Below are 26,974 nucleotides of genomic sequence, written 5' to 3'. Positions count from 1 at the left end.
TCTAATTTGTTCTTCATCTGTGGTAGTACATAAACATTTGCTAGACTGTGTAATTTGTTTTCTTAAAAATTAAAGGAAAAATGAGAGGACTTGGACTTTCTTATAAAATAATATGAGATTTCTATTTGTGCCTAATAAGTATTTCATTGCCCCGTGTTGAAACAAATAAGTCTGAAAACTAATGAGAGAACAAAGCCCAGAGGCAGGAGGAGCCATTCTAAATCACATAAGATCTGTTCCCTTTACATTTCTGCAGAAAGTTAATTTCACTCCCAGGCACATTCAGTCTACACTGTTGATATTTGTACTCTTTGCCAACTGTGAATAAAGGGGTTTGTTGCTGTTGTTATAGGAAGGAAGTAAAATATTGCTGTCATCTTTCATCTTAAAAAGTCAAAACATAAACAACTTACTTAGATTGTTAGGATGAAATGAGGCCCCCACCCCAAAGCGTAAAAATCAGATTCCTTCCTCCACCCTGTCTGGTTTGCTTGTCTATTTTCAGTTGGGTTTACCATGGTGTAATCTACAGGTAGTAAGATTTACCCTTCTTAACGTGCGGTTTGATGGGTGTTGGCAAATGAATGAGTTTTGCGGCCACCGCCACCACACTAAGGGCGTAGAGCATTTCTGTCGCCCCGGGTTTCTTCTTAATGCTCCCTTAGAGTCACATCGCCCTGCCACTTCAGACTCTTGGCAACTGATCTGTATTCTGTCTCTAGTTTTTGCTTTTTCCATAATGTCATGACATAGTTTTTCGAGTCTGGTTTCTTTCTCTTAGCATAATGAATTTCAGACTCACCCATGCCACAGCATGTATGTCATTCCTGTTTATTGTTGAGCAATACTCCATTGTATGGTTATACCAGAGTTTTATTTATCTGTTGAGCAAATGAAGGATAGTATTGGCAACTATGAGTAAAACCACCCTAAACATTTGCACAGGTTTTTGTGTGAACATGAATATTTATTTCTCCTGAGTTAATATTTAGGAGTAGGATGCTGGAAAAATGGTAACAAAATGTTAACTCTGTAAGAAACTGCCAGACTGTTTTCTTAAGTCTATACCATTTTTGCATTCCCGCCAGCAATATATGAGTGTTCTGTTTGCTTTGTGTCTTCACCAACACTTGGTATCCCGAGTTGTTTTTTTGTTTTGCTTTGTTTTTAGCCATTTTAATAGGTGTGTGGTTTTATCCTTTTATGGCTTTAATTTGCATGCCAGCGGGTGAGTGAGAGTATTAGGTCTCCTAGCTAGTTTCTTGGTACTTGTAAAAAAACTTGTCTTAGACCATGAAGCCTCCATCTAGAGTCATGAATTAGAGCAGTTGTTCTAACAGGGGCAAACTCTGTACCCCCAGAAATTTGTCAGCGTCTGGAGCATTTTTTGGCTGTCTCAACTAGAAAGGGGTATACTAGTAGCATCTAGTAAGTAGAGGCCAGGGATGCTTCTAAACATCTTACAGTATACAAGACACCCACTTTTCCCTGCCCCCCACCACCAAACAAAGAATTATCTAGCCCAAAATGTCAATAGTGTCAAGGTTAAGAAACCCTGAATTAGGACAACCAGCACATTACATATTGAAGTCATACACCAAATTTCTTTGTATTAAGGATGAGACATTAATTCTATTAGGTGATCATTGAAAGGCCTGTGAGGATGGAAAATTGAGAGTGTTTCATTCCATCAAATGTTGTGTTCACAGCCAGGCAACTCTAAAAAGTCCAGTTACATTTTTTCAGTGTTTAATGATTTAGTCCAATTGATAGTATTGGTTTCAGCTGTATTTAAAAGGATTTTTAAGAATTTGTGTAACACAGGTCTAGGTATGATTGGTGCACATTAAATAATTATTAAATACCTAAATTAATATGGGAAACTTGGTAAACCCTGACAAGGTCACATTGATTTGTCATTCATTGCTGAGACCAATGTGTTGGAAGAAATTTTTTTTCCCAGTGTGCCTACTTTGAATTTCCAGTAGGGTTTGGGGCTTTTTGTTTTGTTTTGTCTTGCTTTGCTTTGCTTTTATTTGAAGTGCTTTCTCAGCCTTGTTTTTTGTAAGCCTTAGGCATATTCTCATTTAGCTTGCCAAAAAAAAAAAGAGAGAGAGAAAAGAAAAATCCCTGTTTCCAGACCAGATGGTGTGTGTGTCATTTTTTTCAAGTCTGAGAAAATCATTATACCTCCCATTGCTATAGTGCACTCTAAAAGCAGGATTACAGAGCCCACTTCTTGAAAATCATTATCCAACTCTAAAATTCCCTCTAAATGATAGTACATTTTGCCAGCTTTCTTGTTGCTTTGGACAGAATTATGTTCACCGTAAGTATGTAGTTGTCTAAATCCTTGGTTACTTTATATTTGCACTTCTCTAAAATCAAAGATGAATATTTGGCTGCTTTTTTGTTCTGTTGGAAAATAATGCATTTCCTTATTTCAACACGGAGATTGAACAATGAAATTGGGCTGCGGTTTTTAATGAGCTCAGTAATCTTCAAGGGACTGATCTAAACGCATTTGGAGTTACAAATAATAGCATGTTTCCAAGAACATGCAGAGTTCAACGAGCCTTAAAATGTCTCTCATTTCTGCTATCTTCTCAAAAGTCATTATGTGACTAAGGTGGGTGTGAGGTGGTGAGTGTGGTCCTTTATATTTACCATACTGCCCGCTAGAGGGCAGCAGCGTACAGATACGGCCGCCAGAAAACCAAATAGTACTAGATCTTGGAGCCTGAGCCTTTTTTGAATTTTCTAAGCACAGTTGAATATATTATCATTTAGTAACTTTAGCCCATAATCTGAATTTTTATGAAGATTATCTGTACAGCTAAAGGATAGCCTCAGCTTTGAACTTTGTTTTAAAATCATTTTTTAGAATGCTTATTATTCTGAATTGTGTATGGATTTGGTTTACAATATTTCAAATTGCTTATGAGAAAGAAAATACTATTAGTGACAAATAACTATATCTTTTCTTTAATAAGTGATTTTTATTTAAACCCTCATTGAATACTATTATTGTTGTCATTGTTGTTAAAATATAAGTAGCTGGTGATATGATGGGAACCCTGGGAGAAAGAGGTGGTTTTAGTTTCAGAGGCATGGTGTCATGCCATAGAATATGCAGTGACTAAACATTTTTCAAATGAATATACTCTAAACTTTTGGAAAAGAGCTTTCAGATTTATTCTGGGGAAGTATGTGTGTGTGTGTGTGTGTGTGTGTGTGTGTGTGTGTGTGTGTGTGTGTTGTAAAGCTTTCCTGTAACAACTTGTTCCACCCTCACAAGAACCTTATGAAGTAGGTACTATATTATTATCTTCCTTACAGATGAGGAAACTAAAACCCAAGTGGTAAGAGAATTGATACTGTACCGGCTCACGTTACTAGTGAGTGGCTAAGCTAGGATTTGACCCAGGCAGTCTGATATCAGAGACCATGAGCTAAAAATACTTTGTTGCATTACCTTCTCTCATTGAATTGTCTAACTTTTCCTTCTGAATTATAGTGCTTCCTGTCTCTATCACATTTTTTCACATATAGTCCTGCTTCTGGGCTTCTCTATTCCATTAGCCCTTTAACCCTTTAGTGATACCAGTTACCATACTATATTAATTATTAAAGGTTTACATAAATTTTGATATCTGGAAAGTTTGACTTCTCTATTTACTCTTCTTCAGAATTGCCTTGACTATTTTTGGATCTTTGATCTTCCTTATAAAGTTTAGGATGAACCCATAACATTACAGAATTTTGATTAGAAGCAATCAATATGTGTATCTTTATTTTTCTAAACCACCTTAAGTCATTTTTGGAGCAAGAGAGAAGAACATATAGTGAGAGAGAGAGAGAAAGTATACTAGAAAAGATACTGGCATCACTAAGATTTCTACTTTTATTTTCCATTTTTTAAAATTTGTTTTAATGAATATTATTTACATCATAGGAAATATATTTAAGTTTTTATTTTATTATAACGAAAATAAGTATAGATAGAAATGGAAGTAGTGAAGAATGTACTTTAAATGATTCAGAACTCAAAATCCACATGAATTACCTCCCCCTCCTGAAAGAAATATCTGCCCAGTGGGTTTTAGAAAGTTGATATTTATAACTTTTGAGAAGACGAGGTATCTTAGATATTGTGCCTAAAGAACAGAGAAAAAACATACTGCTTTTGGAAAAGGGCAGTTTCAGAAACTCTGGACCAGTGATATTGGTGTTAACCCAGGTGTAATTTTAGAACAGTTTTTTCAACATATAGTTTAGAAAGTGGTGATTGTGAAGACTTGGCATAGGAATTTACTTATTTTTTCCTGTCTTTGCTAACGATATAAGGGGAAAATACAAAGTGTGTATGAGGGCTACTTTGGCAAGAACAAGTTTTCAATCTGATTTCACCTTCTCAGGAACCTTTTAAAAGCGTAAGTACAGGCATACCTCAGAGATATTGTGGGTTCAGTTCCAGACCACTGCAGTAAAGCGAATATCACAATAAAGTGAGTCACACGAATTTTTTCATTTCTCAGTGCATATAAAAGTTGTGTTTACCCTGTACTGTAGTCTGTTAAGTGTGCAATAGTATTTGTGTCTAAAAAAACAATGTACATGCCTTAATTTAAAAATACTTTTTTGCTAATAAATGCTAACCATCATCTGAGCCTTCAGCAAGTCATAATCTTTTTGTAATAATAACATCAAGGATCCCTGACTACATATCACCATAACAAATATAATAATGATGAAAAAGTTTGAAATATTGTGAGAATTACCAAAACATAACATAGAGACACAAAGTGAGCAAATACTGTTGGAAAAAATGGTGCCAGTAGACTTGTTCGACACAGGGTTGCCACAGACCTTCAATTTGTAAAAAACCTAGTATCTACAAAGCGCAATAAAGTGAAGTGCAGTAAAACAAGGTATGCCCGTATATACTTAGGCAAAGTTATTTATCCAGCAGCACATAATGAGCAGAGCAAAGACTAGAACCCAGGCTTTTGACACTTAAAGGAGTATTATTTCCATTGTATTGCTGAGATATGCTCCCTATATCATCTGCTGTGGTCCAACCTTTCCTTTTCTGGGTCTGGGTCAAATAACCAAAAAGAATTGTGGGGAGAAGCTCTGGTAGATGATGAGAGTTGGCCATTTTAACTGTCCAGAGAATGTATAGGGCAGTATTGAACCTAATGTACAACGTGAATAACACAGGTTCAGGAGGAAAAAGAAATTTTCTGGTTGCAAAGAATAATAAATGCAAGAATTGGTCTAAGAATGATTGTACAGCAGCCTTCTTTAGAGAACTTTGTAAAAAGGATGGATTCCACTCTGCCTGTAGTTTTTGAAATATAATTCTACTTAAGTAGTAGCTAGATAAAAGTCCATGCCAGCCGAAGGGTCTATGAAAATATTAGCTGACACAATTAATTTAATTACTGCAATCCTAATATGTGTTCAGCATTGTGTCCCACTCATTAGGATACAGTAGGAAGTAGTTTAGGGTGCCTGCTGTGCGCCAGGCAGCTTCTAGATGCAATATGTATTCAGCAGAGGATAAAAAAATAGTTTTTAATTGACCAAAATGTCTGTCCTCTTGAGTTTCATTTTAATGAGAAAAGGACAGACAATAAACAAGTTAAATAGAATTTATAGTATGTGAGAAGGTGACAAGGAAAATATAGTAAGGGGGATAAGGACTATGTTGGGGGTTATCATTTTAGATAGGGTGGCCATGAAAGGTGGCATTTGAGCAAAGACATGCAGGAAAAGAGAGAGGGTGCTGTACAGATTGGTGGGAGACGGGCATTCCAGGCAGAGGGAACAGTTAAGTGTAAAGACTTTGAGGCAGGAATTAGAAGTCCTGTGTAGCAGGAGCAGAATGAATGAAGGAAACAGTAGTAGGGCACAGTCATATAGAGAAGCCAGATCTTTTAAATTATTATAAAAACTTTTGGTTTTACTCTGAATGAGATGAAGAGCTATTTGAATGAACAGAGTAGTTAGGTGATGATTTGACATACTTTAACTAGATCACTCTGTCTGCAGTGTTAAAAATGGAGTGAGGATAGGAGCAAAGGGTGGAGCAGGGAGACTGGTTAAGAGACTGTTCTGTAGCAACATGAGAGATATTGGCTTGAACCAAGGTGTATTGAAAAGTGGTCAGGTTATAAACATATTTTAAAGGCAAAGTGTAAAAGGTTTGCAGAGGAATGGATAATTCGGTATTAGAGAAAGGCATTAATGATTAATCTTTTCACCGGAGTGACTGGAAAAAATAAATATGCCATTTACTGAAGTGGGGAAGACTGTAGAAAGCAGATTTGGAGGAGGTGAATATTAAGTGCTCCATTTTGGACATACATTTACAATGTTATTTTAAATCCAAATGGAAGCACTATGTGCAGGTGGTTGAATATACAGGTATGGAGTTCAGGAGGAAGCTCATTTGGAGATAAAAATTTGTGAATCGTTGGTGTTTTATGGTTTAAAAATAAGAGACTGGAAGTTATCACCAAGAAAGGAAGTGTAAATAGAAAAGTGGCCCATGGTCTGAGCCCTGGGGTATTCACATAGTTAAGAGATTAGGGAGATGAAAAATAAACAAAGCTGTAACGAGAAGACCTAGAAACCAAGTAAAGAAAGTGTTCCTTGAAGAGGAAAAAGAGTGATCAGCTGTATCAGTTGCTGCTGGTAAATCATGTAAGAAGTAAGATTCCAATACTCTATATTTTATGGCATATATTTGAATGTATGTACAATGTCTCATCTCTCTGATTTCAGTTTCTGTCTTTCTGGCCGACAATCTGCCATTGTTCTTTTAACTTTGGAATCATTTACGTATGTTTGATACCGCAGGAAAATCCAAACCCTCATATGGCGTTTCAGAAAGTTCCACGTCCAACAGAAGGATCCCACTTGCGAGTTCATGTTCTTCCTTTCCCAAAGATTAATGAAACTCGGGTACAGGAATTAATACAGGAAAATCTTGCCAAGAACCAGAATGCACCTCCTGCTTCCAGAGTGGAAAAGAAATGTGTTGTGCCCGCAGGTCCACCTGTTGGTATGTATTTGTCCATTTGTTTGTTTTAAAACTAAACCTTTTGAGGACTTCCCTGGTGGTCCAGTGGTAAAGAATCCACCTTCCAATGCAGAGGACGTGGGTTCGATCCCTGGTCGCAGAACTGGGATCCCACACGTCACGGGGCAGCTAAGCCCGCGCGCCACAACTACTGAGCTCACGTGCCTCAGTGAGAGAGCCCAAGTGCCGCAAACCTCAGAGCCCATGCGCTCTGGAACCCCTGCGCCACAACTACAGAGCCCACGCATCCTGGAGGCTGTGTGCCACAACTAGAGAGAGAAAACCTGAATGCCACAACTAGAGAGAAGCCCGTGCACTGCAACGAAGAGCCTGCGCGCCGCATTGAAAGATCCCGCAGCCCTCAACAAAGATCCCATGTGCTGCCACTAAGACCAGACGCAACCAAAAATAAATAAAAATAAATAATAAATAAATCTTAAAAGGAAAAAAGTAAACCTTTTATCAAGATATAAGACACAAAAACAGAAGTGCACAGCTTGATGAGTTTTCACAAAGTGAACAAATTCGTGTAACCAGAATCAGCACTATCAATACCTAGAAACACTTTTCCATTCAGTACCCCTCACAGGGTAACCATTAGCCTAACTGCTCCCACTGTGGAATCTTCTGTTTTTTAAAAACAGCTATATTGAGATGTAATTCACATACCATAAAATTCACCCATTTAAAGTGTGCCATTCAGAACTTCCCTGGTGGCGCAGTGGTTAAGAATCCACCTGCCAATGCAGGGGACACGGGTTCGAGCCCTGGCCCGGGAAGATCCCACATGCCGCGGAGCAACTAAGCCTGTGCGCCACAACTACTGAGCCTGCGCTCTAGAGCCCGTGTGCCACAACTACTGAAGCCCACGTGCCTAGAGCCCGTGCTCAGCAACAAGAGAAGCCACCGCAATGAGAAGCCTGCGCACCGCAACAGAGTAGCCCCTGCTCACCGCAACTAGAGAAAGCCCGCGTGCAGCAGCAGACCCAACGCAGCCAAGAAAAAAAAAAAAGTGTGCAATTCAGTGGTTTTTAGTATCTTCACAGAGTGTATTTTCACTGTCTAATTTCAAACATTTTCATTCCTCCAAATAGAAACACCCATACCCATTAGCAGTTATAGTTACTCCCCACCCTACCCCCAAAATCACTCCTTCCCCAGCTTTAGGCGGTAATCGACTTCCTGTCTATAGATTTGCCTATTCTGGATATTTTATATAAATGGAATTGTACAATATGTGATCTTTTGTGATTGGCTTCTTTCATGTAGCATAATATTTTCAAGGTTCATCCATGTAGCATATATAGTACTTCATTGCTTTTTGTGGCTGAATAATATTCCATTGTATGGGTATGTATCACATTTTGTTATCCATATATCAGTTGATGGACATTTGGGTTGTTTCTACTTTTTGGCTACTAATAATAGTGCTGCTGTGAGCATTCATGTGTATGTTTTTGTGTGGACATATGTTTTCAGTTCTCTCAAGTATATATCTAGGAGTGGAATTGTCAGGTTATATGATAAGCTTGAGTTTAATGTTTTGAGGAACTGCCAGGCTATTTTCCAAAACAACCACTATTTTACATTCCTACCAGCAATGTATGGGCATTCTGGTTTCTCCACATCTACTAATGTAGAGTATCTTCTCATGTGCTTATTGGCCATTTTTATATCTTCTCTGGAAAAAAAAGTGTCTCTGTTCCGATCCTTTGCCCATTTTTAAATTGAGCTATTTGTCTTTTTGTTTAAGAAATCTCTGTATGTTCTGTATACAAGTCCCTTATGAAACATGTTAATTTGCAAATATTTTTTCCCATTCTGTGCATTGTCTTTTTTTTTTCAACCGATTTTTATCTCTTCTTTTTCTTCAGCTATTGCGGGAGATGTGTTAAAGTCTCCCATGATAAGTAATAGAATTGCCTAGTTCTCATTTTAGTTCTGTCCATTTTTTCTTTATGTATTTTGAAATTGATTTATTGTATGCAAATATATTTACAAATATTGTAGCATCCTGGTGATTGATCCCTTTATCATTATGGGATGTCCTTCTTTGTCTCTAGTAACGCTTCTTGGCATAAAGTATACTTTGAGTTTTATATAGCTAGACCAGCCTTCCTTTGGTTAGTGTTTGTATGGTTTATCTTTTTTTATTTTTTTATTTTCAAACTCTGGGTCCTTATAATTAAGGTATGCCTCTTGTAAGCAGCATGTGGGGGTTTTTTTTAGCCAGTTTGACTATTGTAGTATATTACTTATATTTAGCTCATTTATATAAATATAATTACTCATACAGTAATGGCTTTAATATAATTTACTGGGTTGTTTTTTCTATTTGATCCTCTTGTTTTACATTTTCCCCTGCTTGCTTTCATTCTTTTGGATTAATAAATTATTTTTTATTCCATAATTTGTATCTGTTAAGTTGTTATTTATATACGTTTACTGTTCTTTTAGAGGTTTATCTCAGGACTATAGCATACATCCACCTTTGTCTGTTCAGCTCTCACCAGAAACTTTGCTGGTCAACCTGGCCATCTGCCAGAATCAAGCCCAGATTCTCAGCTTCCTATCTGTACTCCATATTGGCAAATCTCTTAGGGAAAAAGTGGATGTGCTTGTTAACTTACCTCTTTGGTCTTTTCCTTTCTCTGGAATTTTAGGTCCTCTAATCCTTGTGCTTCTGTAGCACTCTGATATATTTAAATAGATGGCTTTTGCATTTTATCTTACTTTTATAATTGTTCCTGGCGGGAGTTTTAGTTTGTTACAAACTGTTCCGTCATACTTGGAAGTGAGTGTAATTTTATTATTAAAATTCCGGGATAATAATATATTAATTATTTATGTTGTTTAATTGTTTATTAATTATTTATGTTGTTTATGTTGTAATGTTAATAATTTATGTATCTTAACATTTATGTTATATAGTAATGTTAATATTACTTATTATTTATTTACTTAATAATATTAATTTGCTATTATTTCCCTAAGTATTAACAGCTTTTACTTAAGTGTTGATTGTACTTTCACATCGAGAAGAGAATGGAGAAGAAGTAGACATGTTAGGGTAGTTATTTTTTGAAGGGTTTGGTCATTTAACTTTAATATCCATGAGCTATTTGAATGCTTTCTTTAAATACCCACGTGAACAGATTAGAAGTTGGTTTAAATTTTAATTTGCTTGAATTGTAGCCTTGTCTCAATATTGTTTTTGTATAATCTCTTTACTTTCTTCATTTTCAATCAGCATCAAATTCTTTTTTTAGATGCATATGGACTGTCTCATTGTAGTCAGTGAGAGAGGTACACGTGACTCAGTATTTGTCCCTGCATGCACTTCCTGTAAAACCAGAATGAATGAATGAATGAACGAACAAATGAACAAATGATGAATGAATGAGTGAAAGACGAATACAGGGACCTCTGTCCAACTTTCTGGTTCATTTGAGTTGATCAGAATTAGGATTTCCCTTGTATTAAAATTAAAAGGTATGAATGTTTCATTTTACATGATACCCATTTAATATGAATGTAGAATTGCTCTGTCACTTTAAGAGCCATCCACATTTTGAGAGGTTAATTAGTTTCCAGCTGTTCCTCAGAGGGGCCAGAGTGATGATGAACACTATTCAAATGATATTTCAAATGCTAGAAATAGCATTTGAAAGCCAAAGCCTTGGGAAGGAAGCCCTGGGAGGTCAAATACCCATAAACCAGAGTTGTTATCCAATGTTAGAAAGCTAATATTAGAATGCCACAACTGGGGATTTGGCCAATGCCTGATACATCAGTAACTCTAAGTGAAGAACTTTCTTCTGGGAATGAACTAAGTCATAGTCTCCATAGGAAAATAATAATTCCCAGATGGTAAACAGATTCATTATAAGAAAATGTGGGGTTTTTAATGGTTCATCCTAAAGAAAATTTAAAATGCTGCTAAAGAGATTTTAGAATTAAAATTTTATAAACATAGGTTAAAGATGTTACTCTCTCAATAAAGCATGTGGTCTTATTTGGAGACTAAGAAGTTTTCTACTCTAAATATAGATCAATTTCAATTTCAGTCTATGCCACTGACCTACACATGTGGGAAGCACCAGAGTGCAAAATTAAGAATGCACAGTTCAGACAGAAATGTCATATGAAATAATCTATTTTACAGTCATGGTCATTAATGTTAATCTTACATGATTTTAAGTGATTTCAAGAAAACTATAGTAAAAACCAAGTAAGATTGATTTCCTGATTCTGATAAAGCACTATAGTTATGTAAGATGTCACCATGGGGGAAGGTGATAAGTGCATGGATCTTCTCTGTACTAATTTGCAACTTTTTGTAAGCTTATAGTTATTTCAAGATTTTTAAAAGTTTAAAAAATATTTGAAGGATATAAAGTTTCGTATTGTTGAAATGAAAGGAATGCTAAGAGTAAGTTATGGTGGTCTTTCTTGTTAGGTAAGAGCAGCCATAAAATATAAGGCTTAAGAATTACTGATACTGCCTCATTTGTACAAATTGTATAGTGTAGTTCTTTGTGAAATTATACTTTTCATTTGACAAATACTGCTTTAATTTATATCTTTCTAACATTCTTTTAAAAAGTTAAATTTACTTTAAGTAATTTAAGCCTATGTAGTACACTAGAATTATCCAACCTTGTAAAGTTGACAGGTACTAAGTTCACAGAACTGAGAAGTGACTCTCCCAAATTTTTATAGCGATTCTTTGGCCATGATCATTTCTCTTTGTGTGCAGTGCTTCTTCAGGTCACCTGTGCTCAGATTTGTAGAACCTAATTTTTTGTGGTATGTGGTTTTTCTTTGGTAATATGTTAGAAATATCAACTTCTTTTTCTGTTAGTAGTCAGTCCTCTTACATATGAGTGTTAGCTATTTTTGTCATGATCTTGTACCCAAAACATTTTTTATCTGTTTGTTTACAATTAAAGGAAAAATTATTACCTTTGCTTAATAAAATTTTACTGAGCAATGTAAATATGAATTAATTTGCCTAAGAGTTAAGTACAGTGTTAGAATCTATCCTGTGAAATTATCCTAAGTAACCCATTGACTAGCCTGCCACTTCACAACCTAAAAATGTAATCAAAGTGAGGAAATGCAATACTTTCAGTGTCATGTAACAAGGGAAAAAAAACGCTTAAGTGTTGGTCATGTAAACAGAGTCATAAACTGTAAACAGTAATATTCCCCTTTTGTAATTGCTGAAGGAGTTTAATTTGTGTTTTCCTTATACTCCTTTACTAGTTTCAATAATGGATAAGGTGACAACAGTTTTCAACAGTGCACAGAGATTGGAAGTTGTTAGAAACTGCATCTCATTCATATTTGAAAATAAAACATTGGAGACTGAAAAGGTAATAAAATGCCATCTTTCCCAAGTAAGCTTTCATCACATCCCTTTCAGATTTCTATGTTTAGCCTGCCTACTGACCGCTCCTCTGATTCAATCCCTTTTCCTTATAAAGTATCCTTTCATTGTTTTGATCATTTTAAATGAACAGTGTCTAAGATTTAAAATCTTAGCCAAGCCTAATTATATGGCAACCAGAGAAGTATTGATAGTCATTTCCCCCCCTGGAACTTTTAAACATTGTTCATTAATTCTTTTTTGGCATATTATTTAGAAACTTAACATTTAAAATATAATTTTATTTATTACAAAGAATCTAGTTAGAACAAGTAATGAATTGTAAAAATTGTGGTATTCATTTAAATGTGCCTTGTTAAAGCACATTTTCTTGCCTTCTTTAATAAAACATAAACATATGTAACCTTTCCTTAGTGACTCGTCATAATTCTGAACATTTATTACAAGGGGCTAGTAAAACATGTAAAATAAAGTTTTACCCTTGCACTAAATGACCTCAAGCCTCTTTATATTTTGAGTTTTTTTGGAATCCGTTTTTTTCTTATGGTTGAAGTGTTACAGACTTTCTTTTGCTTCTCTTGCTTTCAGCTTTCACAGCCTGTTTCCTGTACCCATTGTAACAATATTAGGTCCCCCTACTCTCAGTCTTCTCCCCTTCCTTCTTATTTGCCCCTTTGTTCTCATTTTAAGTTTTCAAAGTTAAATTATTACCTTATGTAAAGTAAATTAATTCAGCTCTAAAGGTGAAATGGAAGAGGCGTTCTTGTGGGTGATGAAGTGAAAGAGTTTTAGTACATACACCTAGAGATTTCTGTTTGTTGCTCTGAGTTTTTTTCCTTCTTAATTATGCTTTTGAAATAAGAAGAGATTGCAGAATTTTCCAGTCATAAATTAAAACTGAGTAGTGATTAAGTTGCTAATCACTTTAAAAGTATAAAATCACCCATGATTCTTGTCATTTTAATTTTTCCTTCTATTCTTGCCATGGAGATGTGACCAGTTACTCCAAGAACCTGTCTAAGTGTCTGTGGTTTTGACTCATAATCTGAAGCAACAGTTATTTTGGTGACCACAATTTTGATGAGTTTTTTTTAATGAAGTTTAATGTTTTTTAAATGTATCACATAAACTAGTCCTACTTATTTTCATGCTGCCTTACAAATAAAAAAAATCACTATAAATCCATCTGTTTACAGTTGTCCTTAACAGTACATCAAGTTTAATTTTACTAGCAGTTTAATTCTACTAATAACTCTGTTAAATGGTTTATAGGATACACGTGAGTTTTCAGCATGATTGACGGTTACTTTTTTTCCAGTGGTACCTTTTGTTCATGTCTTCCTCTCTTGTCCTCAGACCCTCCCTGCTGCACTGAGAGCCCTTAAAGGAAAGGCAGCAAGACAGTGTCTCACTGATGAGCTGGGTTTACATGTTCAGCAAAACCGGGCAATATTAGACCATCAACAGTTCGACTACATAATAAGGATGATGAACTGTACTCTACAGGTAACTTTTCGTTCTTTCAGATTATCCTTCTTATTTGAGAATACTTTTTATTTTTCCAGGCGATTCAGTAATTACCAATATATCAGGTTCTTGAGCCTTCTGCACCTAATAGGATGAAGAGCCAATATCCATACTCTTTCTGTCAGAAACACTTATGTATTACTTGGCATAAATATTAAGAGTTTTTTATTCTTTCTTTGTTTTTTCTTGAAAAATATTAGGTTATTTTACTAGTTCTGTAAGCAAGCTTTCTGAAAACGAAAAGTCATCTTTAAAACATTCAGTTATATATTACTTATTGTCTGTATTCATGTCAGCCCGTCAGTTTTCAGTTGTACTATTAAAGCAGAGGGCAATGAATGGTGGGTAATCCAAATGATAAATGAATTACTCAGTTAAGTGTTTACTAAGTACTTTGTGTGGGTAAAGCACAAAAATAATATTTCCAGTTGGCTTCAACATACGTGTATTATCTTACAGAGATAAACTTCCCACACAATAATGAGGACACAGTTTAGGCGAAGCAAATAATCTGATTTCCCTATCCTGTCTCTGTGACATTGGCATCGTATTCTTTGTAGGTGATGCAACAATTCTTTCTTAAACTTTTTGCACAAAGAGAAAAATGTGATTAAATATTAAGATTTCAAAGACTATCTGTGGGAATCCAGAGCAACTGAGTAAGATGCATGTTAAATTCTGGTAGATTGGAAAGTGAGAATCACAGGGTATAATTAATAATAACATTTGTGGATGAATGAAGGCCTAAAGAAATGGAAAGATATACCATGTTCATGGATTGTAAGACTCAGTATTATAAAGATATCAGTTCTCCCCAAAATAATCTATAGAGTTACTGCAGTTCCCATCAGAATCCCAACAGAAAGAGCAAAAGTCTGAGAATTACCAACATACTCCTAAAACAAACGGCAAAGCCTGGGAATTGGCCATGTCACATATCAAAAATTAGTTTAAAAGAAGACACACAAATGGCCGAAAGGTAAGTGAAAATGTTGTCCATGTCACTAATCATCGGGAAAATGCAAATCAAAATCACAACGAGATACCACCTCACATCTGTTAGAAAGGCTATTATCAAAGACACAAGGGATAATAAGTATTGGCAAGGATAGGGAGAAAAAGGAACCCTTGTGCACTGTCAGTAGGAATGTAAATTGGTGTAGCCACTATAAAAAATAGTCTGGAGATTCCTCAAAAAATTAAAAATAGAACCATACCATATGATCCAGCAGTTCCACTCTGGGTATATCCAAAGGAAATGAAAACAGGCTATTGAAGAAGTATCTGCACTCCCATGTTCACTGCAGCATTAGTCACAATAGCCAAGATGTGGAAATAACCTAAATGTCCATCAGTGGATACATGGATAAAGAAGATGTAGTATATATACACAATACAGTGGAATATTATTCAGCCATGAGAAAGAAGGAAATTCTACCATTTGTAATAACGTGGATGAACCTTGAAGGCATTCTGCCAAGTGAATAAGCCAGACAGAGAAAAACAAATACTGCATGGTATTATATGTGGAACCTTAAAAAAAAAAAAAGGTCAGACTCTTAGAAACAGAGTAGAAAATGGTTGCCAGGGGCTGAGAGGTGGAAGAAATAGGGAGAGGTCGATAAGTGGTACAAACTTTTAGCTATAAGATGAATAAGGCCTGAGGATCTAAGGTACAACATAGGGACTACAATTGGTAATACTTTATTATATAACTGAAATTGCTAAAAGAGTTGAACTTAAATGGTTTCACACACACACATAAAAAAACAGATAAATATATAAGGAGAGGTGTCATTTAACTGAGTTGTAGGAATCCTTTCACTATATATACATATATCAAATCACCTCAGGTCACACTTTAAATATCTTACCATTTTATTTGTCAGTTATACCTCAATAACACTTAAGAAATTTTTAAATTAGTTTAAGATTGTAGTAATTAAGACAGTGTGTGGCACAATCATAAACAAATTGGTCAGTAGAACGGAATTTAGAGTTTATAAACAGATGTACACATGTTTGGAAATGTGATTTATGACAGAGTTGGTGTTTCAGATTAGTGACAAAGAGGTAAAAAATTCAATAACTAGTACTGGGACAGTTGGGTGACCATGTACACGTAATGAACCATGTACAGGAAAAATGTACTGATACCTCACACTATACACTAAAATCAGTTTTATGTGGATTAAATATTAATACTTACATATGAAAAGCCAACCTACTAAAGTCTTTCAAAGAGAATAAATGACATAACCTTATGACTTTGGGGGAGGGAAAGATTTGTTAGACAAGGTAAAAATAGTGCCAATCTTAAAAGAAAATATCGTTATATACCACTTTTACCTCAGTTAGAAAGAAAAGATTGGTAAATTTGACTACATTAAAATTAGAACTTCTGTTCATCAAAAAATACCATAAAGAGAATGAAAATGTAAACTTCAGAGTGAGAGATGTTTGCAGAGCATATGACTACCAACTGATTAGTACTCAGATTATAAAAACTCCTACAAATCAATAAGAAAAAGACAACCCAAATTTTAAATGGGCAAGAGACTTAAAGTATCCCAGAGAAAAGGAAATCCACTTGGATAATTAGTGTATAAATAAAATGACATTTTTTAAAAAGATGATCTATGTCAATAACTGGAGAAATGTAAATTAAAACCACAATGAGATAGCATTTTACATTCACTGTTTTGTAATAATTGTATAATTGGATAATATTAAGTATTGGTGAAGTTATCGAACAAATGGAGCATGTAAACTCTGCTTGTTAGCGTATAAAAGGGTACAGAGATTTTCTTGTAAAGCTGAATATGAATATATTCTATGACCCAGTGATTCCACTCTTAGAGGAGATCTTACCCACATACACCAAGAGGTATGCACAAAAATGTTCATAGGAACATTGTTTGAAATAGCAGGAAACTGGAAACAATTCATATGCCAACCAGCAGTAGAATGTATAGATAAATTGTGCTATTTTTTTATGGTAGAATATTATTTAGCAGAGATAATGAATGAATTGCAGCTATAAGGAACAATGTGGATGATTCTTAAAGAAGATAATTTTGTACAAAAATAAAAAGGCAATTTAATTACAGTATGCTTTCATTCATATAAAATTCAAAGCATGTAATATATTATTTAGAGATATTTAAGTTAGGGATAGAATATATGTGTTAAAACTAAAAAGAAAAGCAATGTGTACATATATTAAATCATCACATTGTATACTACAATTTTATCTGTCAAATGTACCTCAGTAAATCTGGGAAAAAAGAAAATCAAGGGATAATAAGCAAAATATTGAAGAAAATTACCTCTGGGAGACAGAGAGGAAGGACATGAACATAGAGATCTTCAAAGGTAATGGTAATACTCTATTTCTTAAACTATGTTTATGGGTGTTAATTGTATCATTATTATTTATAATCTTATAACTTATACACATTAATGTCTTAGGGTACTACTGTTACATTTTTTTGCAGGGCATATTTATCTTTTAAAACCCATTTCAAGTGATACCTTTCTCAGAAATTCTAACTTAAAATCTAGCATCAAAAATGTAATCTTGTTTAAGCAAATTGGCAAGATAGGAGATGATTCACCTTTACTGGAAATACATTCTTACTTTAGAGCATAAGAGACTAGTTGTAATAGTTTATAATAGCAAAAATTGAAAGCATCCTAAATGTTTACCATTTGGATTTTGCTTAATCTAATTATGGTAGAACTCTTCTTCGGAATACTGTTCAGTTACTAAATAGAAAGAGGTAGCTCTATAATATGTAGAGCTATAATATGTAGCTCTATAATATGTACCCATATGAAAAAACTTCTGTTATGTATTGCCAGGTGGGCAAAAGGAAGTTACATAAAGTAGATATAGTTCTATTTTTGACCTAAAATTACGTATATGTATGTATGTATAGCATGGTAAAAATCTGGAAGGATATTTACACTAAATCCTTAATAGTGGTTATCTCTGGCATAGATAGAAGAGTTTTGACTTCCATTTAAACTTTTCTCTGCTCGAAACACACACATACACACAAGCATAATTAAGTTATATAAAACATATAACAAGCATATTTTAGAACTTAAAAAATTCTCATTTTTGTAGGAAGGAAATTATCAAACCTTTATGAGAAGAATAAGACATAATAAATTTACCCTAAAAAAACTCAGGTCTTTTGCTACTTTTGTTACTTTCTTACAGTTACTTTGGTACTGTCATTATAGAGAACAAAGGAATTTGATTAATAGATCAAGGTCACCAGAAGCTATAAAGTTAGGTAATTTTCTGATTCCCTATAACTGGTGATAAAACTACAAAAACTGTTTTAGGGAGCTTTTTTCCATTTGTACTTTATGTGCTATAATTAACTGAAGAACTAAGTTATAAGGCTTTCTCTAAACTTAATTTTAGCGTATACTAATTAGTAATTACTTATAGAATAGCCAGTGCCCTTGGGTTACAAAAATACTCCTTTTCATTTGAATAATCATATTCTAGGGGTAAAAAAGCTTGCATTTTTTTTGTTGGTATTCTTTCCAGATACACCTGTACTGATGAACACTTAATATTTTAGAATTCACTATTCATAAATACATTAAAATATATCCTGTCTTTCTTCCAGCATATGCTGTTGTTTAACATTATAGAGAGGCTCTTTTCAGTTATAAATGGGTTCACATGTGATACTCTTATTTTAATGGGTTATTTATTACCAACTTGGGATTTATTAATATTTATATTCTTGTTGCAACAATGTTACTTGTGGGGATTTAACATGACATTCTGAACATTTTTTACAAAAGCATAGAATTTCAAGGCAGAGAGGCCAAACATCTGTGTTGGTGTTTTAAGATAGAAACATTAAATGAACCAATTTTTAGGTAGTGATTCAGAAACTTTAGTAATTTTTGCTTTTCGTGATCTTGAAGTTATTCTGTCTTTTCTGTCCTCAAGGGAAAATTAAATGGAACATGAGTACTGCCAAGGGGTTATTTTGTTTATCAGGTTCTTTCACTGCCAAGATAATTTTTTAAAGGACTGGTTTATAGAGATTATAGATTATTCCTATGTATCCTCTCATCTCAAATACTGATCGTATTTTAGTTTTTTTTGTAACTGAGATTACTATAAATCTCTTCAAAAATATCATGGGCTTCACTCTTTTCATTTTAGCAGATCTATGATTTTTGTGTCAAGATCTTAGCTAAGATCTTTTCACAGTAAATTATCATTTAAAAACCCAGTAAAGTCCTCCATTTCCAGCATTATAATAAACTGCATGTTACAAGGGACCCTCTCACTAACATAGAAATAGATCTTAGAAAATTGAAACAACAACAAAAAAAACCCCATGATTTTGATATATAGTTTTTCCCAAGGAGAAAAGGAACTCTATAATAGGCCCCTCCTCTACTCTCAAGAAAAGGACAAATAGGAAAAACCAAATTCTGAGCTATTAGCAGGTAGGGAAACCAGATTTGTGAGTACAGTTAAGCCTTGACTTCTGTAAAGAGAGCTGGTTGAACCTGAGAGCTTTATTTACATCAGGGTAGGACACTGGAAGAGGAATAAAATAATCCCTCTTCAGCGGCATGCCCCTCACCCTTGCCTCCAGAAGAAGCAATTGTAAATCCTTTCTAGAATAATGCAGCCACAATTTAGGCAGTCAGGATTCCCACAGATAAAATTCAATACGATATGAACTCACAATTTTAAAATGACCAAATACCAAAGAAATGAGCCAATATGAAATAATGTCAACAGAAACAACCAACAGCAGATTGAGACCCCCAAAGGCTTTATATATTGGAATTCTTCAATATGAACATATAATAATTAAAATACTTAAGTAAATAAAGGATCGAATACAAAATAAGCGAATAACAAGAAACTAACAAAAATGGCCAGGTAAGTTTAGATTATATAATCAGTAAAGTAAAAACTCAAAGGATAGGGAAAACCCAATATTGTTAAGATGTCAGTTCTCCACAAATCAATCTGTAGCTTGAATGAAATCCCAATAAAAACTGCTGCACAATTTTTTCTAGAAATTGACAGGATGATTCTAAAATTTATGTGGAAATGCAGAGGACTTAGAATGGCCAAAGCAGTCTCGAAAAAGAACAAATTTGGAGGACTTAACACTACCTGATTTCAAGACTTATTGTTAACCCACAGTAATCAAGACAGTGTGATACTGACATATCAAATAGATCAGTGGAAAAGAGCACTCAGAAATAGACCCACATTTATGGCATTTTTGACAAAGGCACCAAAGCAATCCAATAGGGAGAAGAAAGTTTTTTCCACAAATAGTACTGAAATAACTGAATATATCCATATGGAAAAAAAGTGAACCTATACCTCTACCTCACATCAAACACAAGGATTAACTTGAGGTAGAGCACAGACATAAACATACAATATAAAACAATAAAGCTTTAGGGGAAAGCATGGAATAGAGTCATGACTTGGGAATGAGGAACAGTTTCTCTTTTTTTTTAATAATTAATTGAATCTTTATTGCCACTTATAATCTTTATAACTGGCAACAGTTTCTCAGGTCACAAAAAGTGATAACCAAAAAAGAAAAAAAAGGTCACTGTACTTCATCAAAATTAAAACTTATGCTTTTCAGAAGACAGCATTAAGAAAATGAATAATTAAGACTAGGAAAAAATTTTCCCAAAATGTAAACGTGACAAAGAACTGATGTCATGTTTATATAAAGAACTCCCACAACTTAATAAGGAGAAGCCAAACCAGTTTTTGAAAATGGACAGTTTGAACAGACACTTCACAAAATAAGATATGTGAATGGTCAATAAAAACATGAAGAACTGCTCAGTATCAGTCATCTGGGAAATGCAAATTAAAACCATTATGAGATACTACTGTATAACCACTAGTATGGCAAAAATTAGAAAGACTGACAATACCAAATGTTGGCAGAGTTGTAAAGTGCTTGGAATTCTCAGGTTTTATTGTTGAGAATGTAAACTGGTACAATCACTTTAGAAAAAAGACTGGGAGATTCTTATAAAACTAAGCATATACCTATCCTGTGATCCAATAATTTCACTCCTGGGTCTTAACTTAAAAAAATGAAAACATATGACTATAAAAAGACTTATATAAAAGCATTCATAGGAACTTTATTCATAATAGCCTAAAACTAGAATCAGCCCAGGTGCCCATCAATCAGAGAATGTTTTTTTCTTTAACTGCCATATATCCATACAATGTAATACTAATCAGCGATAAAAAAAAACAGGCTAATGATACGTGCAACCACATAGATATATCTCAAAAACATTATGACATATTTGTCAAAACCCAGTGAACACTTAAGGTTTGTGCATTTTATTGTATGTAAATTATACAGCAAAAGAAGAACCTATAAACAAATATTGACCTCTAATGATATGCATGCTAAAGTACTTAGGGGGAAGTATAACTGATGTCTGTGATTTACTTTGAAATGCACTAAAAATAAGATGGGTTAAAGGATAGGTAGATGAATAGCTAAATGATAAAGCAAGCATAGTAAAATGTTAATGACAGTCTAGGTGGTTAGTATACAGGTGTTCACTGTAAAATTCTTTCAGTTTTGATATATATTTGAAATTATTTGGGTAAAATAAATAAAGAAATAAGTACATAATTACAAAAAGCTCATTGGATGGGTTAAACATCACACTAAATGCAGTGAGAGACTTGTAGTGAACTGGAATACATATCTGAAGCAATTACACATAGTGGAGCAGAGAGAGACAAGAAGATGGAAAATATGGAAGAGAAGTTAAGATACATGGAGGATATAAAGAGATGGTCTAACACAGTGCTATTCAAAGTACTAGTCTGTGTCAAAATAAGAAACTTGTGCCAGAATGTGAATCAGTGAATCAGTGGCTTTCTCTTCATTGAGAAAGTCTTGCTTAAATAAATAAACAAATAAATAAGCAAGCAAGCTACTCAACAGTGGGCTTAGTATGACTTCAACTGGCAGTGGTCAGTATCTCCAAAAGTAACCAAGGATCCTGCCTTATTAAAGAGGAGAGGCTTCACAGTCAAGCCTCAGATTTTGTCAAGGCTGAAAATTCTAGTTACCAACAAAATTTTTTTATAAAATTCCATTGGTTACTGGATAAATTCTTATATTGGGCATCTTAGGCTAAGGGCTCTAAATAATATAGGAAACCACATAGAGGTTTAAAAGTATGAGGAAAAAATGGCTTATCTTCTGGAACCCCAAACTTTCCACAATCTACAAGTTTTTAAGGACACTCAAGCACTGCTGATGACCAGTCGTATGTAAGAGGTAGCAAATTTGAGAATTTTGTTAAGTGCTGTGTTCTGAATGTGTCCTCCCAGATTCATATGTTGGAAACCTAGTGCCCAAGGTGATGGTATTAGGAGGTGGGGCTTTTGGGAGGGGTTTAGGTCATGAAGGTAAAGACATCACAAACTAGATTAATGCCCTTTCAAAAGAAAGCCAGCAGAGCTCCCCAGCCCCTTCCACTATGTAAAGATATAACAAGAAGTCTGCAACCCTGAAGAAGGCCCTCACTCAACCATGCTGGCACTCTGACCTTGAATATATACACCACATCTTTATCCATTCATCTGTTAATGGACACTTAGGTTGCTTCCATGTTTTGGCTACTGTAAATAGTGCTGCTATGAACATTGGGGTGCGTGTATCTTTTCAAATTAGAGTTTTCGTCTCTTCCGGATATATGCCCAGGAGTGGGATGGCTGGATCATTTGGTAGTTGTATTTTAGTTTTTTAAGGAGCCTCCATACTATTTTCTGTAGTGGCTGCACCAATTTACATTCCCACCAGTAGTGTAGGAGGGTTCCCTTTTCTCCACACCCTTTGTAGACTTTTTGATGATGGCCATTCTGACCGATGTGAGGTGGTACCTCATTGTAGTTTTGATTTGCATTTCTCTAATAATTAGTGATGTTGAGCATCTTTTCATGTGCCTGTTGGCCATCTGTCTGACTTCTTTTTTGTTTTTTTTTTAAACATCTTTATTGGAGTATAACTGCTTTACAATAGTGTGTTAGTTTCTCCTTTACAACAAAGTGAATCAGTTATACATATACATATGTTCCCATATCTCTTCCCTCTTGCGTCTCCCTCCCTCCCACCCTCCCTATCCCACCCCTCTCATGGTCACAAAGCACAGAGGTGATCTCCCTGTGCTATGCGGCAGCTTCCCACTAGCTATCTAATTTACATTTGGTAGTGCATATATGGGGTCAGGTTTTTAAATTTAGATATAAGAAAGTTCAATATTCTATAAATAAGAATATCTTAAGTACTCATGAACATAACAAGAAGTATAATGTAGTGTCCAATTAATTGATTAGTAGTAAGGTCCTCTGTTCCCTTAAGAAACTATAATATAGTTAATTAAAGGAGATAACCAGAAAATACAAGTTAATGGTTCCTGAAATACATTGTCAATGGTTTCTGCCTACTGGCTTTAAGAACAACTGTTTATATCTAATATTCAACAAAATATTTTGCATCAAAATAATTATCTTACTTGTAACAAAAGCAGCTGGAGAAGATGATCATAGCAATTATGCAGACAGCCATAGAAATGAGCAAAGCCAGCCATCGAATGCTGCCATCGAAAAATGGACCTGATAATGGAAGTAAACAATGAAAAAGACATATTACCTTTCGATCACATCTTAAAAGGAAAAAATAACTTGTAGTGTTGAACTCTAGAAAGCTTGCTTATTGTTAAAACCAGAGAAAATATTTCACTGAGAATCATGATTGCACTTTTCTCTGCTAACCTACCTATAACAACAGGGGGCAGTGTAGGTTGTAAATACTGGTTACATAAGTTGGTCCGACAACATTCTATTGTCCGGCGTAGCTGGGCTTTTGGTGAATCCTAAAGGAAGAAAATTAGAAATAATCTGATACACGAAACTGATAATTAATTTTTAAAATATTCATAAAATACAGTTTCTAATTCAGTGAGTGAAAAGGACCTGCTAAGTTTGTGTGAAAGTGATTATTGAAAAATTTAAATCTATCGTGAAATAGTGTTGTAAAGACTCTAAAATGTTTTTTCTTAAGAAGAATGTATGTATGTGCATGGTGTGTTAGAACACTAGACTATAACTTAATTACAGATAAACAAAAGTTTATATATATTTTTCACCCAAAATTTGGCATATCTTAAGATATGACTATTCATTTGTTTTTAGTAAAAAAGTATTTAAAATCATGAGATCTTTTCCTAAAAAACATGGGTAATACATTTTATTACAGTGATAGACTAGCAGGGTAAATATGATCTCATAGTAGTATTGAGACTTAGTTGGATGAGACTTAAGATCTGACTAAAAAGTGGAGCGTGTCCTAGGCCAAAGAAATGACAGGTTAGAAAAGGTAGTCAAGTAGGCAGAAGATACAGTTGATTCTGCCTATAACAACTATGTTGAAACTAATGAACCTGGTATGGAAGCAAGTTGAAGTGTATGTGGTGAGGATAAGGGCAAAATATAGAAACAATATTTCTGAGAGTTTTTGGGAGACCACCAACCAGATATGTGTCCCTAATAGATCAGAAAATGAGCACAGGGAAAGACTGTAGTCATGGGAACAGATACCAAAAATTATATGTGAAGTTTTATTTGATTAAAAGTACAGTATTTGAGAAGTTCTTAACTTGAATGCTGACATTTCAGCACTACCTGGAAGAAGTGCCATTCCAGACCAAAACAGTAACAGAAAGGAATTGTCTGTCGTCATAGAAGTAGCAAGAATATAAGCAGAAATCAACCTTCTTATTCTTAAATATCAGATGGGTAGAAAGGAGAAACCCCGGTATAATCAGGTATTCCTTTAAAAATGTGAAAATGAGATTCCATAGGGGAATCTATATGGGATTCTATAAGGGACTTGAGATTATATAAGAGAAGGTAAGATGGGTCAAGAGTACTTGGAAACCTCCAAAAGCACAAGTTTTACATTTTAACTGAATTTTTAACTTTCTAACAATTTTTTTTACCTTTAAATGATCATAAAAAGAAAGAGAAAAGAGAGACATGTCAGAAGTTACACAGGTGACTCTGAAAAAAATATCCCAGATCTAGAGAAAACTTACATGAAGGATGGAATGAAGAGTATACAACTAAAGATGAATAAAAGAAGCGTGAAGCATCCAAGAATAGTCCCAGTATGGCTAAAGTTCAAAATGAGCTCAGCCTTGCAGGACAGAAAATGTAAAGAAAAATCAGGAAGGGGTTTTTGGCAGTGCTAGAAGAAAGACCACCAAGCAATGGATGTAGTATTGCCGACAAAATACCAGGTAATGGAGGACAAAGAAAACGAACACTTCCTTAACTCTCGTTTTGTTTCAGTCTTCTCTATCAAGGATGATTACAGGAATGAAGAAGGCAGACCAAACGCTAGTAAGTGGGATTGGTATCCCAGAAGTATGCAGAGACCCTACAATGTTTCTGTGTTCTGTCTGAATTCCCATCTTCTCAGCTAGGTGAATTACATCACAGGAAGTTGAGAGCACTTCGGAGAAGGCTGAAAGCGGTATGATTTAAAGATTTTAGAAACGAGGAGTGCTGTAAACCAGATAGCTAAATGTTACATTACTTTTAAAAGGGAAAGAAAGACTTTGCCAACAACAGATTGGGGGCAGCACAGTATTATGGAAACAAGGATTTGGGAATCAAATAGCTTAAATCACAGCTTTGCCATTTATTAACTTTGTGACCCTAAGCAATGAACTTACTTCTCTCTGGGCTTTAGTTTCCTCTGCTATAAGACGGAGGATAAAAAATATCTGCCTCATAGGGTAACTGGGAGAAAATGAGGTAAAATATACCAAGCACTTAGCATATTAAATGCAAATAGTAAATGTTAAATAAATTAATTCTTCTTCCTCTAGTGAATGTGACACAGATCCCAGTTGACATTCTAGAATAAGTCACAAATGCTTGTAATCTCCTGGAAGACTGACTCAATGTGGCTTCACTGAGAACAAGCAACATGAAACTCACATCTTTCTTATGTAGGTTAACTACTGCACACAGCCATGTGCAGACCAGGCACACTTCTCCTTGGGGAATCAACGCTTTTCCTGTGGCCCCTCCCTTTATTTCATAGGCCTCAAATTAGGTCTTACCTTGCACTGAAAATCAGATCCTTCATATTTCATACACCCTGAAGCCAATGTGGTTTCTCCTTGGTCATCTTCTTCTATGATGGCAAAGCAATGCCCATTAGTTCTAAAAGAAAAAAAGCCAAAAAACCAAAACCAACTTCACATTGGAAAGTACTAATTAAATCTTGGTATGAATGTGACCAGTTACTGATGGCTTTTAGTTCTGAATTAGAATTACATTCACATTTGACTTACTGGCAAAACCGTATGCGTTTTAAGGCAAGTGAAAATTGTCACATCTGAACTAAAACCTAAAGGTCTAATAAAAATCCTGTGTCAGGTAGAAAAGGATTTTCTATTAAACAAGTCCCACCAAATATGAAATACTATGTAACTTCTCTTTGCTAATCATAGTCATGTGATCACAGAAAGATGATTTATACAACTTTATAAAGTAAATAATCTTAACGTTTAAAAATATACTTAAAAATAACTTTGTCTCTTTTCATCCATAAGATTTTCAGTATTCCCATACTGTACACAATAATAAATAAAAACAAACTTTCCTGTGAAACATAAAAATAGATTCAATGACAAAGAAAAGTATATTTGGGAAGACCAGACTAAGATCCTGAGAGGCACTTTTTATTTAACATGATAGGAAAAGAGGGAGAACTTCTGAATAGCTGAATTTTCAAGAAATTTATATAAATGTATTTGTATTTAATAAAATGTTATCGGGGCTTCCCTGGTGGCGCAGTGGTTAAGAATCCGCCTGCCAATGC

The 26,974-nt window shown here is 34.6% G+C and overlaps 1 protein-coding gene across 4 annotated transcripts in view; it reads left to right on the top strand.

Moving 5' to 3' along the window:
* The window catches only part of SBF2 (SET binding factor 2), a 519,569-nt gene that overhangs the window by 309,722 nt on the left and 182,873 nt on the right, over positions 1-26,974 (top strand). For all 4 annotated transcript variants that reach the window (XM_024119088.3, XM_028501227.2, XM_024119087.3 and 1 more), the window contains 3 exons: positions 6,868-7,072; positions 12,359-12,468; positions 13,839-13,988. In XM_024119088.3, coding sequence (XP_023974856.1) covers positions 6,868-7,072; positions 12,359-12,468; positions 13,839-13,988 — 465 coding nt within the window. The remainder of the gene's footprint in view (positions 1-6,867; positions 7,073-12,358; positions 12,469-13,838; positions 13,989-26,974) is intronic.

The sequence above is a fragment of the Physeter macrocephalus genome, chromosome 16, assembly GCF_002837175.3.
Source record: "Physeter macrocephalus isolate SW-GA chromosome 16, ASM283717v5, whole genome shotgun sequence".
NCBI classification, from domain to species: Eukaryota; Metazoa; Chordata; class Mammalia; order Artiodactyla; family Physeteridae; genus Physeter; species Physeter macrocephalus.
This window is presented reverse-complemented; position numbering and strand designations above follow the sequence as displayed.